This window comes from Leucopleurus acutus (genome assembly GCF_964270905.1).
Source record: "Leucopleurus acutus genome assembly, chromosome: 5".
In the NCBI taxonomy this organism is placed as follows: domain Eukaryota; kingdom Metazoa; phylum Chordata; class Mammalia; order Artiodactyla; family Delphinidae; genus Leucopleurus; species Leucopleurus acutus.
Window position 1 is genome coordinate 113,472,034 of NC_139147.1, and position 12,277 is coordinate 113,484,310.

The following is a 12,277-nucleotide window of genomic DNA, read 5'->3' on the forward strand; positions in this document are numbered from 1 at the left end:
AAAGCCTCTAAGGATCACACCTGAATGCCTCAATTCCTCCTTCTCTAGCCCTGAAGGATGAAAGGCAAACTAAAGGCTCAGTTCCCTGCAATATACCCGATTGAGAAGAGGCAGCTTCAGGAAAAGTATGGGAGAAAGGGACATGACCAGGATGCACCTGGGGAATGAGATGAGTCTGAGGTCTTTTGAAGCGTCTGAAAAGGACAGAAATGCATCCATGTGGATAGACAGGCTAGGAGACCCAGACTCGGGGGAGTGGCAGTCTGAACCTTATTAAAACAGTCTGGACCTTTTTCAAAACAGAGGGATATTGGTAGGAAGGCTACACGAGAAGAGGGCACTGACATTCAAGTGGCATCCAAAAGCGATGGTGGTCATTTCTAGAATGATATTCATCACCAAGCTATCAGCTAGGAAAAAATGTTTTGGTTTTGACATAGGTGAACAATACCAATAATGAGTCATGATGACTGAACAACAACTTGTGAATATTTCTTCCACTGGACAACAAGAACGCTCTCGAATTTTATAGAAAAATGTCACAAGTTCCCTCTCAAATATTTTCAGGTGAGTTTAAATGGAAAGCTATTTTACATGTTAATTCTATAAAATTATTTCTAAGTTACCATCTCATAGATTTCTGTTTTTTTCAGAAAAGGTTGCTCTAGGTAGGGAAGGCTAACAGGGAAACAAGAGGTAAAACTGTTTCAAATTATGTTTATTTTACTTCTTATAAAGTCTGAAAATATGGTAAAAAGTAGAATATAAAGGACAGTTAAGATGGAAATGGTAAACTAGGAAATCTCAGAATCATCCTATTAGATAGATCAGATGGGGTTTTATCTAGGGAAAACAAAGAGTTTTCTATGTTAATTTACTATAGATATCAATTGCCCAAAATACAAAAAATATTTTAGACACCTCATAATAAAAATATGTACGAGGATGAGATTTCATAGGTCAAAAAATTCAAGTTTCAAATTTGAGAAATTGTGAGACAGTGAAATATTCCTATTATTCACAATTGAAGCCTAAAATTAAATAAAGTTATGAAAAGTAGAGGAGGTTCTGTTGATAACATCTGAGCCGTCAGGACAGCTTACCAATAGGCTTATACTGTGCCTAGGAATGTTTCTTAGGGATATAATTCAGGAACTAGTAAATCTGCTAGGAGACGCCAACGTGCCCAAGACCTCTCTCTACTTCCCGTACTCACATCAACTCTCGAGCTGGATTTCGTCTTGCGCTTCCTTCCCTTTGTCTTCTTCTCTTCATCTGTTGTGGTTTTTCCTTGATCTGACAGCTCAGCTGATTTCCTCTCCGGTTCCTGAGAAATGGGAGATGTAGGCCCTTCCTCTTCCTCCTCAGGGGGCAGGGGCAGCGGCTCGAGGTAGTAACTTCGGGGCTTGGGCATGGGGTGTGTGTGATACAGGAGGAGGTGATGCTGTTCCTCGTACTTGATGACCTTCCGGTCCACTCGGACAGTCCCGAACCAGGCCCAGGACAGAGGAGCTGGGTTCTTCTGACCCTCAAACAAATCCCATGGGGACACCTTCTGCTTCGTGGAGACCTGGAGACCCTGTGGTGAAATAATGCGCTATGACCACATGCTCAGATCTTTGCCTGACTCGGAGGCCAGGCTTGCTTGGGACATGGATTCAGAGACCATTCTGCCTCGTGGGGGCCTTAGAGAACTCTAGCACAAGGCAGACGGGCTAAGTGATGAGTCCAGGCTGACACTAGATCACTGAGAACGGCGGCTATAATCCAGACCTTTAACTCCAGTTCTACGGTCCTTTATATGACACTGTTCAGGCTGTGACACCAGACAGTACAGTAGATTTTACTGTAAATGGCGTTTTTTTCCATTTAGTTTTTTTTTTTTCCGCAAAAAAAAAAAAAAATTCTAAGAAACACTGCAAAGGTGATCTTACTATACTGACCTGTAAACCTTTGGAATCTATTGCTTTTAAGATAAAACAAAACTTAGGAGTCAAGTTATAGTCAACCTCTAATTGGGTTGGACTTGATGCAATACAGGCACCTTTCAGGTACTTACTTGGGCAGTCTCTGAATAGTTAAGTAATATTATTACAGAATTAACTTGCACCAACAGGTACAAATAAAGACCTTCAATTCAAGCTTATCTCTACTGAGTGTAGAAGAAGAAATGTTATTCTGTTTCTGAAAATATTCTGTTTCTGAAAATATTTCTCATATTTTAGAGAACCACGTTTAATATCTAATATAAATCAAGTGTTCATTAAATATTGTTCAGTTGATAAGGAAATAAAGTGCCCTCACTTTAAAAAAAAATTGTTTACTCAAAACAGTCACTACATGAAGACTTTACCAATAAAAACTTTCTCATCTATTAAACGTATTCTGTTTCCAATTCTGCAGTAAAATCAAATCCCATCTTTGCTTTTTTTTTTTTTTTTTTTTTTTACATTAAGGTTTTACTTACTTTTCCCTTGGTGGGCTTCAGAAATTCACTTAAATTCAGGAACAGTTTTAAATGAAGATCTTCAAAGATCATTATCTGTATGATAATGCCAATAACCGTTGCATTTAAATGACAAGGATATGTTTTAAAAAATCAAGAAACAATAAAGTTAAGATGTTTTACATGCCCTATAGGAAGACAAGAAAATGCATTTTGTCTTTGTAAGTTCATGCATTTTTATATATAAGAAACAAACATTTACTCTTGCCTGTTTTTTGTCTATAGAGTCGAATCCAGCAATTTTGTTTCCTTTTGTGTCAATCAAGGAGCCCATAGGTTCACAAGTGATGACATCACATGTCTGTTTTGGCAAAGGTAGCAACTGTCGAACTTTGTCAATACTTTCTGACCGCTTGTCTCCCAGCTCTTTCTAAAAAAAAAAGGGAGAGAGAAGTAAGACAGAAATTACAATAAAGGCAAAAGTTAACAAGAAGGAAGTTCCATTTCCTTTTTTATAGCTGGAATGTTCTTTAACCTTGAAGACGGTCTATGGGGCAGCTTTCATTGAGAGTAGTGAGGATGTTTCATTTCTTCTATTTAAGTAGAAAATAGAACACATATAAGGACACCCTTGTTACACAACACACATCAGAGTGCTGAAATGACAGAAATCCAGAGTAGCATTTGCAACCAGAAGGCAGGAGCTGCAGCACGGAACACATTCCCCAACCCAGGGTCAGACCTCAAGGTAACCATCGGTTATTTTATTAGTAAGGTCATCGGGTATGTTAATTTTTTTTTCCTGCATTGTTTGTTTGCACTTTATTTCAAAGACTGTGTTAGTGGCTGGTCAAATGAATCGAATTTAGAAATATCAATGCAAATGTTTATTTTTCAACTGCATGCTGCCAGTCGAAGGCCAAACTATCCTAAATCTAACGTTGGCATTTTGGTTATACATTTGATAAGGGATTTCTAAAGTTCCTTAAGAAATTAAATGTTTTATGAATATAATTATTTTAAGAAAAATCTCCAAGTTATATATACTTATAACTTTTGGGTACTGGGAAGCTGAGGTAAAGCAAATAGCAAAATAATCACATTACATTAAGTTGAATGCAATAAATAATATCTAATTTAAGGAGTGATAAGATAACATGCACTAAATAACAAATCCATAAACAATGAGAACCCACAATATAAGCAGGTCACAAACTTACTTTCAGTTTCTTTACTAAGTTCATGTATGCGCGTTTGTTCTCTTCAGATCCCCCTGGGGATGCGTTTGATAGGTCAGAGGCCAATGTTCCATTGATTAAAACACCCAGCATGTCAAGCACTGTTGTGAATAATTCACTAGGAGGAGAAAGAAAGCATTTGCACCTTAAAGCAAAACCAAGACACTCTTAAATAACTGAGCATTTTTATTTAAGGCACAGAATTATTAGTGGTACCGAAGAATATACGATGTGATAGAATTTGCAGTCAGTATATCAAAGCCTTCACTACACACGCATGCAGCAAAATCAGTGTGAAATGAATAAGAACATACTTGTTAGTGTGCATGTCGACGGTTCCAGAAGTAATGATCTGAAGGAGAAGAAGGGCCCAATCTGTCGTCCACTGGGTGCTTCTCTGCACTGTGTCAAACATTCCTCCCACCTTGCACATAAAAAATACAATGAAAAAATATGCATGGTGTTACAGAGAAAATACCACCCTCACCACTTTATGCAACCAAATTTTGATTGGTTTAAAAATTTTTTTGAAAGGTGCTCTAGTTTATGGATTATCTTGTCTTCTCTCTCACCTAGCTATATATTTGCTACTCTTTTTGGTTCCATTAGAACAGGAACTGGTCATTCCAAAAAAAAAAAGAAAGGGGTACTCTAGTGTAGACATGTCATCAACATGAATTACATACTAGTAGAATTAGCTTTCTTTTGTCCCTTAATTTCATGATATCCAGTTTCATGACGTAATTTTCATCTAATTAAAGCTGAATAGATCAAAACCGCGTGACTCAATTATCTACAACTTTGTGTTGTCAGTTACTATTGAATCTAAGCCTGTTGTCATAATAACACTTGGAAATACCCAGTAACAGAGAAGTAAAGACAAGCGCCCAGGGCTGCTTGTTCACGCGCGGGAATTAATAGCAAATATCAGGCAAGCCATCTTCCAGAGTAGCTTTTATCTGGGCTGTACACTGAGAAAAGGAAAAGTCAGAGGAATGTGCAGTGGGCAAGGAATTTTAAACTTCTATAAAACCTCCCTGTGGGGATTTGTCTTTATGACCAATTTGATGGAAAGTTTGATAAAATTTTGCCTTAGAGGACGTTTTAATACAGTTTTTAAGCAAGTACGGTAAAAGCTAACACATCTCAAATTAGTTCTCTAAGACCTACTCTTGGCACAAATGGAAAAGAGAGAGAGATTCACTGCGGGTGAGGCGCAGAGGGCAACCCAGTGCCTAAAATACCTACTGCTGTCCAGAAGCCAGACCAGACAGGAAGGACAGTGGCCAGGACGACAGAAGGTTTGAGAGACAAGGAAGTAGTAGAGAGAGCAAGCAGCAGGCCTCACCTTGGAATGGAAACTGTGGCCACAGCAGGAGTGGAAGCTGGAGCTATTTTCACATTTAGATAAGTGTAATGAAGGGAGAACACTAGAAGCGTCTCTTACCAAATTCAGGCGGAGCTGCAATGCCTCGTGCATCATCTGTCGTGCTTTTATGTCATCTTGGTACCGTTCTTCTCTCCAATTACTTAAAATCTAAATCAGAAGATGAATGAAAACAACCCCCAAAACTTGTTTTCCCTGTTAAATTTGATTTTTCTCATATTTAAAGTTAAATTGAGCTTTTTTACTGATAGTCAGAAACAACTTCTTAGTTTAATAAATTAAAAACCAAGGGGAAAATAAAATTTTGCTTTCCTCCCCTCCCTCCACGCAGACAGAAATCTGGCTATTCCTTTGTTTGGTATCTAATTACATACCCTGTTAAGAAAAATCTTATCTAATTACAGATCCTGTTACTAAGTCTTAGAAAATGCCGTAGAGGGTCATCAAGTTAAGCATTAACAAAAATAAAGATTATTTTTAAAATGCATCATTAAACTGGTCTTATAAAGATAAGTATAAAGACAGATAGAATTACATTTTATATCAGTCTTGTCCTGTATTTCTAGGGACATGCTGTGAATCCTAGCAAAAGTATTATTCTGATGTTTCATTGAAGGCTTGTTAGTTTATAAACTTGTCTTCCTTGATAAAGATACTGTAACCTATTTTGAAAAATATGACATATTGGACACCAGTGGCATATCAATTAATTAAGTAACTGCTTCCTCACTGATTCAGACAAATGTTGGGAAGGGAAGGGTTGCTTAGCGAAGGCAAACCACAAGTGGGGAACACCCAGAATCAGATGATATAAGCAAAAATATCCCAAACAAACCCATACTGCCATGCTCTGAAATAGGGCACCAAATGAGAATCATCTCAAAAGAGCTGAAATGAGTCGTATGCAGAAGTAACTGAGCCCAAGAGATGACTTGTAAGTACACCTCATGGTAAAAGGAGAGCACTTCCCAAATATCATCAAAAGATACGGATGAACCTTCCCCAAGGCAGGTGGAGGGTACAAGGCAGTTAACAAAACACACACGCTGTCATGGAGCCGACATTCTGATAGCAGGACAAATAAAAATAAGTGGAACAAGTGGTATGAAACCAGGGCAAGGGGATAGAGAATGACTGTGGTCCTACTTTTAGAGAGTGATTGGTGGGGGGATGTGGGGGGAGGACTAAGGAGGTGACATCTGAGCAGAGACCTGAGGAAGTGAGGGACCGGCCATGTTAATAACTTCCAGGGAAGGGGAGAAAACACGCAACGGCTCTGCAATAAGAATTTGCTTGGCAAGTTCAAAGAACAGTAACATGGTCTCTGTGTACAGAGTGGAGTGAGCGAGGCCATGCCGGGCGGGAAACAAGGTAGAGGTGGGAGCCAGTGCCCAGTCGTGGAGGGCCATGTAAGCCTAGACCCGGAAGTTTTATTCTAGGTATAGTAAGAAACACTGCAGCATTTGGGGCACTGGAAAAATATGTGGTTTACACTTAAAAAGGATCACTCTGGCTGCTGTCTAGAGAATAAGTCTCACATATCCAAAAGGGAGCGGATGACAAGAGGACCAAATGAGTTAAGTGTCTTGTTCATGTTCATCTAGCACCGTACAAGAAGACACGGTGTCACAGAATCACAGCCCCACGGGAGGTCTCCATCAGATGCTACCGCAGGATAAAACATCCCATATAACCAAGTCTACCCGCTCTGCTCCACTCTATACTTTCTAATTCCACTTTGATCACTCAGTTTCCTTGCGGTACACAGAGTATAAGTGCTCTGAATAGTGACCAGCAGAACTGTGATTGGTGGAAAGGCAAAGTCCAAAGTCTTTGTAAATGAACCAAAATGCCTTCTGATTTATAAACGAGTATCTTGTGCACTTGACCAGCATCAGTCTGGCTCTCGCAGTAAAACTGAGTTTCTGAACCTACATAGCTCAAGCTGAGACCCTGCCTGCTACATGGAAGCCCAGCAGAGGAAGTGGAGAGAGGTCCCTTTTGTCGTACTGCCATGTCCCCTGCAACACAGATTGCTCCAGGACCTCTCCCATGAGGCAGGGTCAGGAGAGGAGCAGATAGGACAAAATTATGTGCAATCTGCAAAACGCTACTTTTATAGTCTACAGACATTCACCCAACACGTAATTAATATCATACTATTGTTAATCTCATGGTGACTAGAATGCCAGGTAGGAGAACGGGGCATGGACGGTGTTTTCCTGCTTCTAATCAAAACATGTTGTGCCCTTATTTTAAGGGCAGTATTTGAGTTTAAGCTCAGTATCTGAAAGGAAAACAAATGAATGCCATTAGGAAAATACCTGCCTGGCTCCATATTCTACTGTACTTTACCTGGTTAACTTGATTCTGCAGAGATGTTAGGAGGCCTTCTCGTTGTTCATCTTGTCCCTTAAGGCAGGTAAGGACCAGGGAGAGGAATGGTTGTTGACTCAAAAGAGACATACTGCAAAGGAAGTAATAACAGCAGATCTAGTTAGAAAGAAAGGATTACTTCATGTGCAACACTGATGTCTTGCCCTCGGGTTACTGGCTCTTATTTATTTTACTGTTACAAAAGGGAGGGGAGTGGTAAATAGCCAGGATTACTTGAAAAGTTAAATCATATCTCTAACTAATATGGTTAAAAGTCACTGTAATACTTCTAAATAATTTAATATGTTCTCTTGCCCTTGAAAGAATTTGCAAACTAGCATTAATTCGTACTGCATACGAGTGTGTTGGGGGGTGCAGGGAGAAGAGAATGTGCAGTTTCCATCAGTAAACTGAATTTAAAGGTACACATCAGGAGGAATATCACTTTATACACAGAATAAAATGAAGAAATTGTAAACTTCTCTTTCACAATATTCGTATTGTGGGGTCCAGGAAATAGGCCTATACGATCGTTCTGCTTGCTTTGTTTTTCAGCACATTTCTCAAGACCAAACAGCTGGGTATGGGTAGAGCTAAGTAAGATGCGCACCGAGGTCTGAGGACTCCAAAACCAGAATGCTTGCTAGTGAGCTAGGGCACAGCTCTGCCACATCCCACAGGCTTGACTTGTAAAGTGGTTTTAAGACATCTGATAAAAAACCCATTTTAAACTGTCATTTTAGTACCATTTCTTCCAGGACCAGGAACAACTGACAAAGCATACTGACAAACTAACTCTGCCACACCGGAAAGGAAAATTTCTTAAAATGAGATCGAGGTCAAAATATTTCAATCTGCTTCATCTTACACCGGCAGAGCTGAGAGAGGCTCACTTGGGAAGAGCCAGCTTCAGACTCTGACACACCATCTCTGCTCCCCGTGGGAAGTGTGGCAATGCACATGCCATCACACATCAGCAAATCGACTTTGAGAATTAAAACTGAGTCGTCTGGTTGATTAATCAATACTGGCAAAGATGACAAAACAACCCAACAGCATACACGCAAAGCTAGGTCAACACCAAAAGGTATCAATACTTCAGTTAAGAAAGGAGAGCACAGACTCAGAGGCCAGAACACCTGGGTTTCAACCCCAGCTTTACACCTCCTTAGCGGTGTGTCTTTGAGAAATTTACTTCACCTTTCAGTGCCCCTGTTTCTTCATCTTTTAAAAAGGATACGAAGAGAGCACCTATCACATACGATTGCTGTGAGATGTTCACGTATGTGTATAATGAGTTTTATACAGAGGTTGGCATTTCATAAGGGCTCAGTAAATGGCAGCTACTAAAAAATATTACTGATTAGGGGGCAAGAAACCTGTATGTTCATGTTTTTCAATGTTAGGAATTTCCTTTTACTCCCGGGGCACTAAATTCATCACGGTTTCACATCAGAGTGTGCTTATGTTCCTTCTCAGTAACATGGTCAGTTTTCCAATAAAATTACTTGAAACCTTTTCTAGGGCATAAAATTTTAAAAACATTCAACTTGGAGGCTTATAAGTTAATATCTAGTCTAGAACAAGAGTCCTAAATGTTAAAAAGATTAGTAACTATTTCAGGGTCCAGCATGACAGAATCATAAATTATTCTATGAAATTGAAGCATAAGTACCTAAATAACAAGAAAAACAACAACAACAAAAGAACTGTTGAATACAGGGACCAAGGGGATATCCAGATTTGATTCAGCAGGTCTGAAGTCAGTATTTTTAATAGTGTAGCAGTGATTAGGGTACACAGGCGGAATTGAGAGCTAGTGTACTACACATTATAATCTGGGATCTTTGAGGAACGGAGATTTGCCTAACAGAATGTTCTCAGTTCCATATAAAGATGAAATTTCAACGGACTCTGAGTACAATGAGCCTGTGCATCTGCAGAATATTGGATTTTCTCGACTGTCCTTTAAATTCTCACATAGAAACACATCTTCCAGACGTACCTTTTCTGTTTTTGTCTGTCTCTTTCCTTTTTTGAAGAAGAACCCAAGTGCTGTCCCTTCTCCAGCTCCTCCCCAGCAGCTTTCAACACTCTTCCCTGCACAGAAGTCGGCAGCCTAGCAATTAGGGGGGCTACCAGCCACACGCCCCTGCGTTCAGAGGAACTAAAATCAGAAAAAGATGTTATACCCAAGGAGGCATCCTTTTTCTCTGCTCTCACGGTTCTAATAGAAACTCCAGAGCATAACTTTTATGCACAAGACACAGATTATTCTAACATTCCCCCTTTTACTCCTATACTATCTTTCCTCTTGCCAAATACCAGACATTTGCACACACTTTTCAGTCATGCTTACGGAAAGCAATAAAAGGTGGGGTTCTGAGGGGATACTATAACTAAACTTTTTTTTAAATCTAGAAAAGTGTTTTTCTATGATTCTGGCTCTCTGAGCAGTAACAGTCCTTTTGTCTAACAAGCGATATACTTTTCTGTCATGGTTAAAATATGAAATGTTCTGATTATGTTTAAGTATGTAAATAACCAATTTTTAAAGGTTCAAAATTCACTAGTTATACTTTACACCTAAATGATGAAATACAGGTCTGTCTGCCTTTTGTGATTATCATTTGAGCAAAACTGCCAATTAATAAAGATGGCAGAACGAGTGTTTATTAGGAATAAACATATTAGGAATACCATGGAATAGAGCAGCCTCAGGGCACACTAGAGAAATTCTTCTGTCCTGAATGTCATCTGTGGTTCCACGGAGTCGGGGTCTGCTCAACCTAATATTTAGAACACTAAGATATCACCCACCCCAGCGGCATGGCCCTTTAACATATTAAATAATGATAATGGACACTTACAAGTAATTATTTTCTTCACAATCCTGCAGCTTTATGAAAAAAATAACTGCATTATGAGAATAAAATGTACGGTTACGTGTGAAAAATTAATGACAGCCTCATAAAACTACAGAAAAAAATACCTTAGAAATGTCTTTATTCCATTCTGTCTTGTGCTACTCGTATCGGTACTTCCCATCCCGTTGGGGTTGAAGAGGCCCATACCCGAATTAGAAGAGTTATTGTTCAGGTCAGCCGACTGCTGGAATACCTCTATTGTTGCCTTGGCAATATTGTCCAGTAGGTTGTTCATTTCAGCCACCGAACCAGAGCCCTGGAGTTAGTCGTGAGAAAACCAGCACGCATGTGTTTTACTTTATCCTCAAACACCAACGTGGTTTTGCTTTTCATAAAATTTTGTACACATACACGCTTTCAATATATACTCACAGGGTCCTTCAAGCACTGTTTGATCATTAACTGAAGTTCCAGCCAGGACTGCCTCAGGGTCCACTGCTCAAGATTCTGGGGAAAATGGAGTGAACACATTAGAATATTGAACGTGTTTTAAAACATAATAATTCCTTGCACTATTCTCTTTCTCAAGAAACAGAGGAATGATCACACACAATAAAGGGATTTATATGAATCAGAAGGCTTCCAAGTCTATTACATATGCTCATTATAAACACAAAGAAATAAATAGGAACATTAAAATAATGTGCCTTACTCTGCTAGGCACTGTAAATGAATAAGACAAACATTTCTTCTCCCAAAATCTATCTAACCAACCACCTAAAAAAATGATTTCGATATTTTTTTAATAATATACTTAAGACAGTCCCTCTACAAAGCTTATTTCTCACGTAAACACAGTACTGACTTAACATATCAATATTTATATAATGGTTATACACAGTTTGCAGTATCTGTACTACCCAGTAATAAAGTGTGGCAATTGCACAAAACAGAAAATTGGGGGAATAAATATCCCAATTTTTCAAATCCCAAAAATAGAATTAACTGAAGTTAAGAATTACTTAGCAATGACAGAAAAAAAAAGAGGCACAGTAACTCTTGCTATAAACACAAAGAATGTGTCAAATGACAAAAACACAATCTTTACACTATTATCACTCACCTGAAGAATGCGTTTAATGTGCTGTCTTTGTAGGTTGTCCCCCTCTGTACATTCTTTAATGCCATGAGGATAACAGATCAGCTGCAATAATTTCTGTGCTTGCATATTTGAGAGCACAGGGTCCAAAATAAGTTCTTTGTCTGTGCATAATCTTTCAGGTTCTTTTAAGCAATGCTCTCCTACCCATTCCTAAAAATAATGCAGCAGTTATATTGACAGGCAGAGACTTTCATCAATATGTATATGTAATATGTACTAAACTCATGGTGCACAACAGAAAGCGGACAGGAATCTTCCAATTTAAAAAATATTAGATGGAAAAAGTGGGAGGGAAAAGGCTTATAAGCAAATTTTCTAGTATTTTGACTTCTTAAAAATACAAAGTAGAATCTTGGTTATAGAAAATTTTTAAAAAGGAATGCAAAAAAAGAAATACACAAAAAATAAAGCAGGGGCAGAAAAAGCTAAATAAAGAAAATACTGGTATGTGTTTTCAGTCAGAGAATGAGGCCTTGCTCTAAGTAATGTTTTGTAATCATTTTTTTAACTTGCTATATAACAGTAGTGATTCTATATTATAATATGTATTCTTCATTTTTATGGAATGCACTATAATATATTCCACTGAATAGACAGGACATAGTATAACATTTAGAAAATTGTCTTCCTTTTTTGGTATCATTATGAATAATGTTACCACTGTAAATAAATATTTGTGCACATGTATTCTCTGTACAATTATTTTCTTAGGATAATTTCATGGAAGTGCAATTGCTGGGTCAAGGGGGATAGCAAACATTTAAGGCTACTGATGCATATGGCTAATGGACCTCTGGGGAG

At 38.5% G+C, this 12,277-nt stretch overlaps 1 protein-coding gene across 2 annotated transcripts in view; it reads right to left on the reverse strand.

The window, feature by feature from the left end:
• MED12L (mediator complex subunit 12L) overlaps positions 1-12,277 on the reverse strand; it is a 326,301-nt gene that overhangs the window by 41,080 nt on the left and 272,944 nt on the right. For both annotated transcript variants that reach the window (XM_082839059.1, XM_082839058.1), the window contains 10 exons: positions 11,438-11,626; positions 10,747-10,821; positions 10,440-10,630; positions 9,453-9,614; positions 7,427-7,538; positions 5,132-5,221; positions 3,999-4,108; positions 3,667-3,802; positions 2,715-2,876; positions 1,217-1,579 (listed from right to left, as the gene is read on the reverse strand). In XM_082839059.1, the coding sequence (XP_082695185.1) occupies positions 1,217-1,579; positions 2,715-2,876; positions 3,667-3,802; positions 3,999-4,108; positions 5,132-5,221; positions 7,427-7,538; positions 9,453-9,614; positions 10,440-10,630; positions 10,747-10,821; positions 11,438-11,626 (1,590 nt within the window). The remainder of the gene's footprint in view (positions 1-1,216; positions 1,580-2,714; positions 2,877-3,666; positions 3,803-3,998; positions 4,109-5,131; positions 5,222-7,426; positions 7,539-9,452; positions 9,615-10,439; positions 10,631-10,746; positions 10,822-11,437; positions 11,627-12,277) is intronic.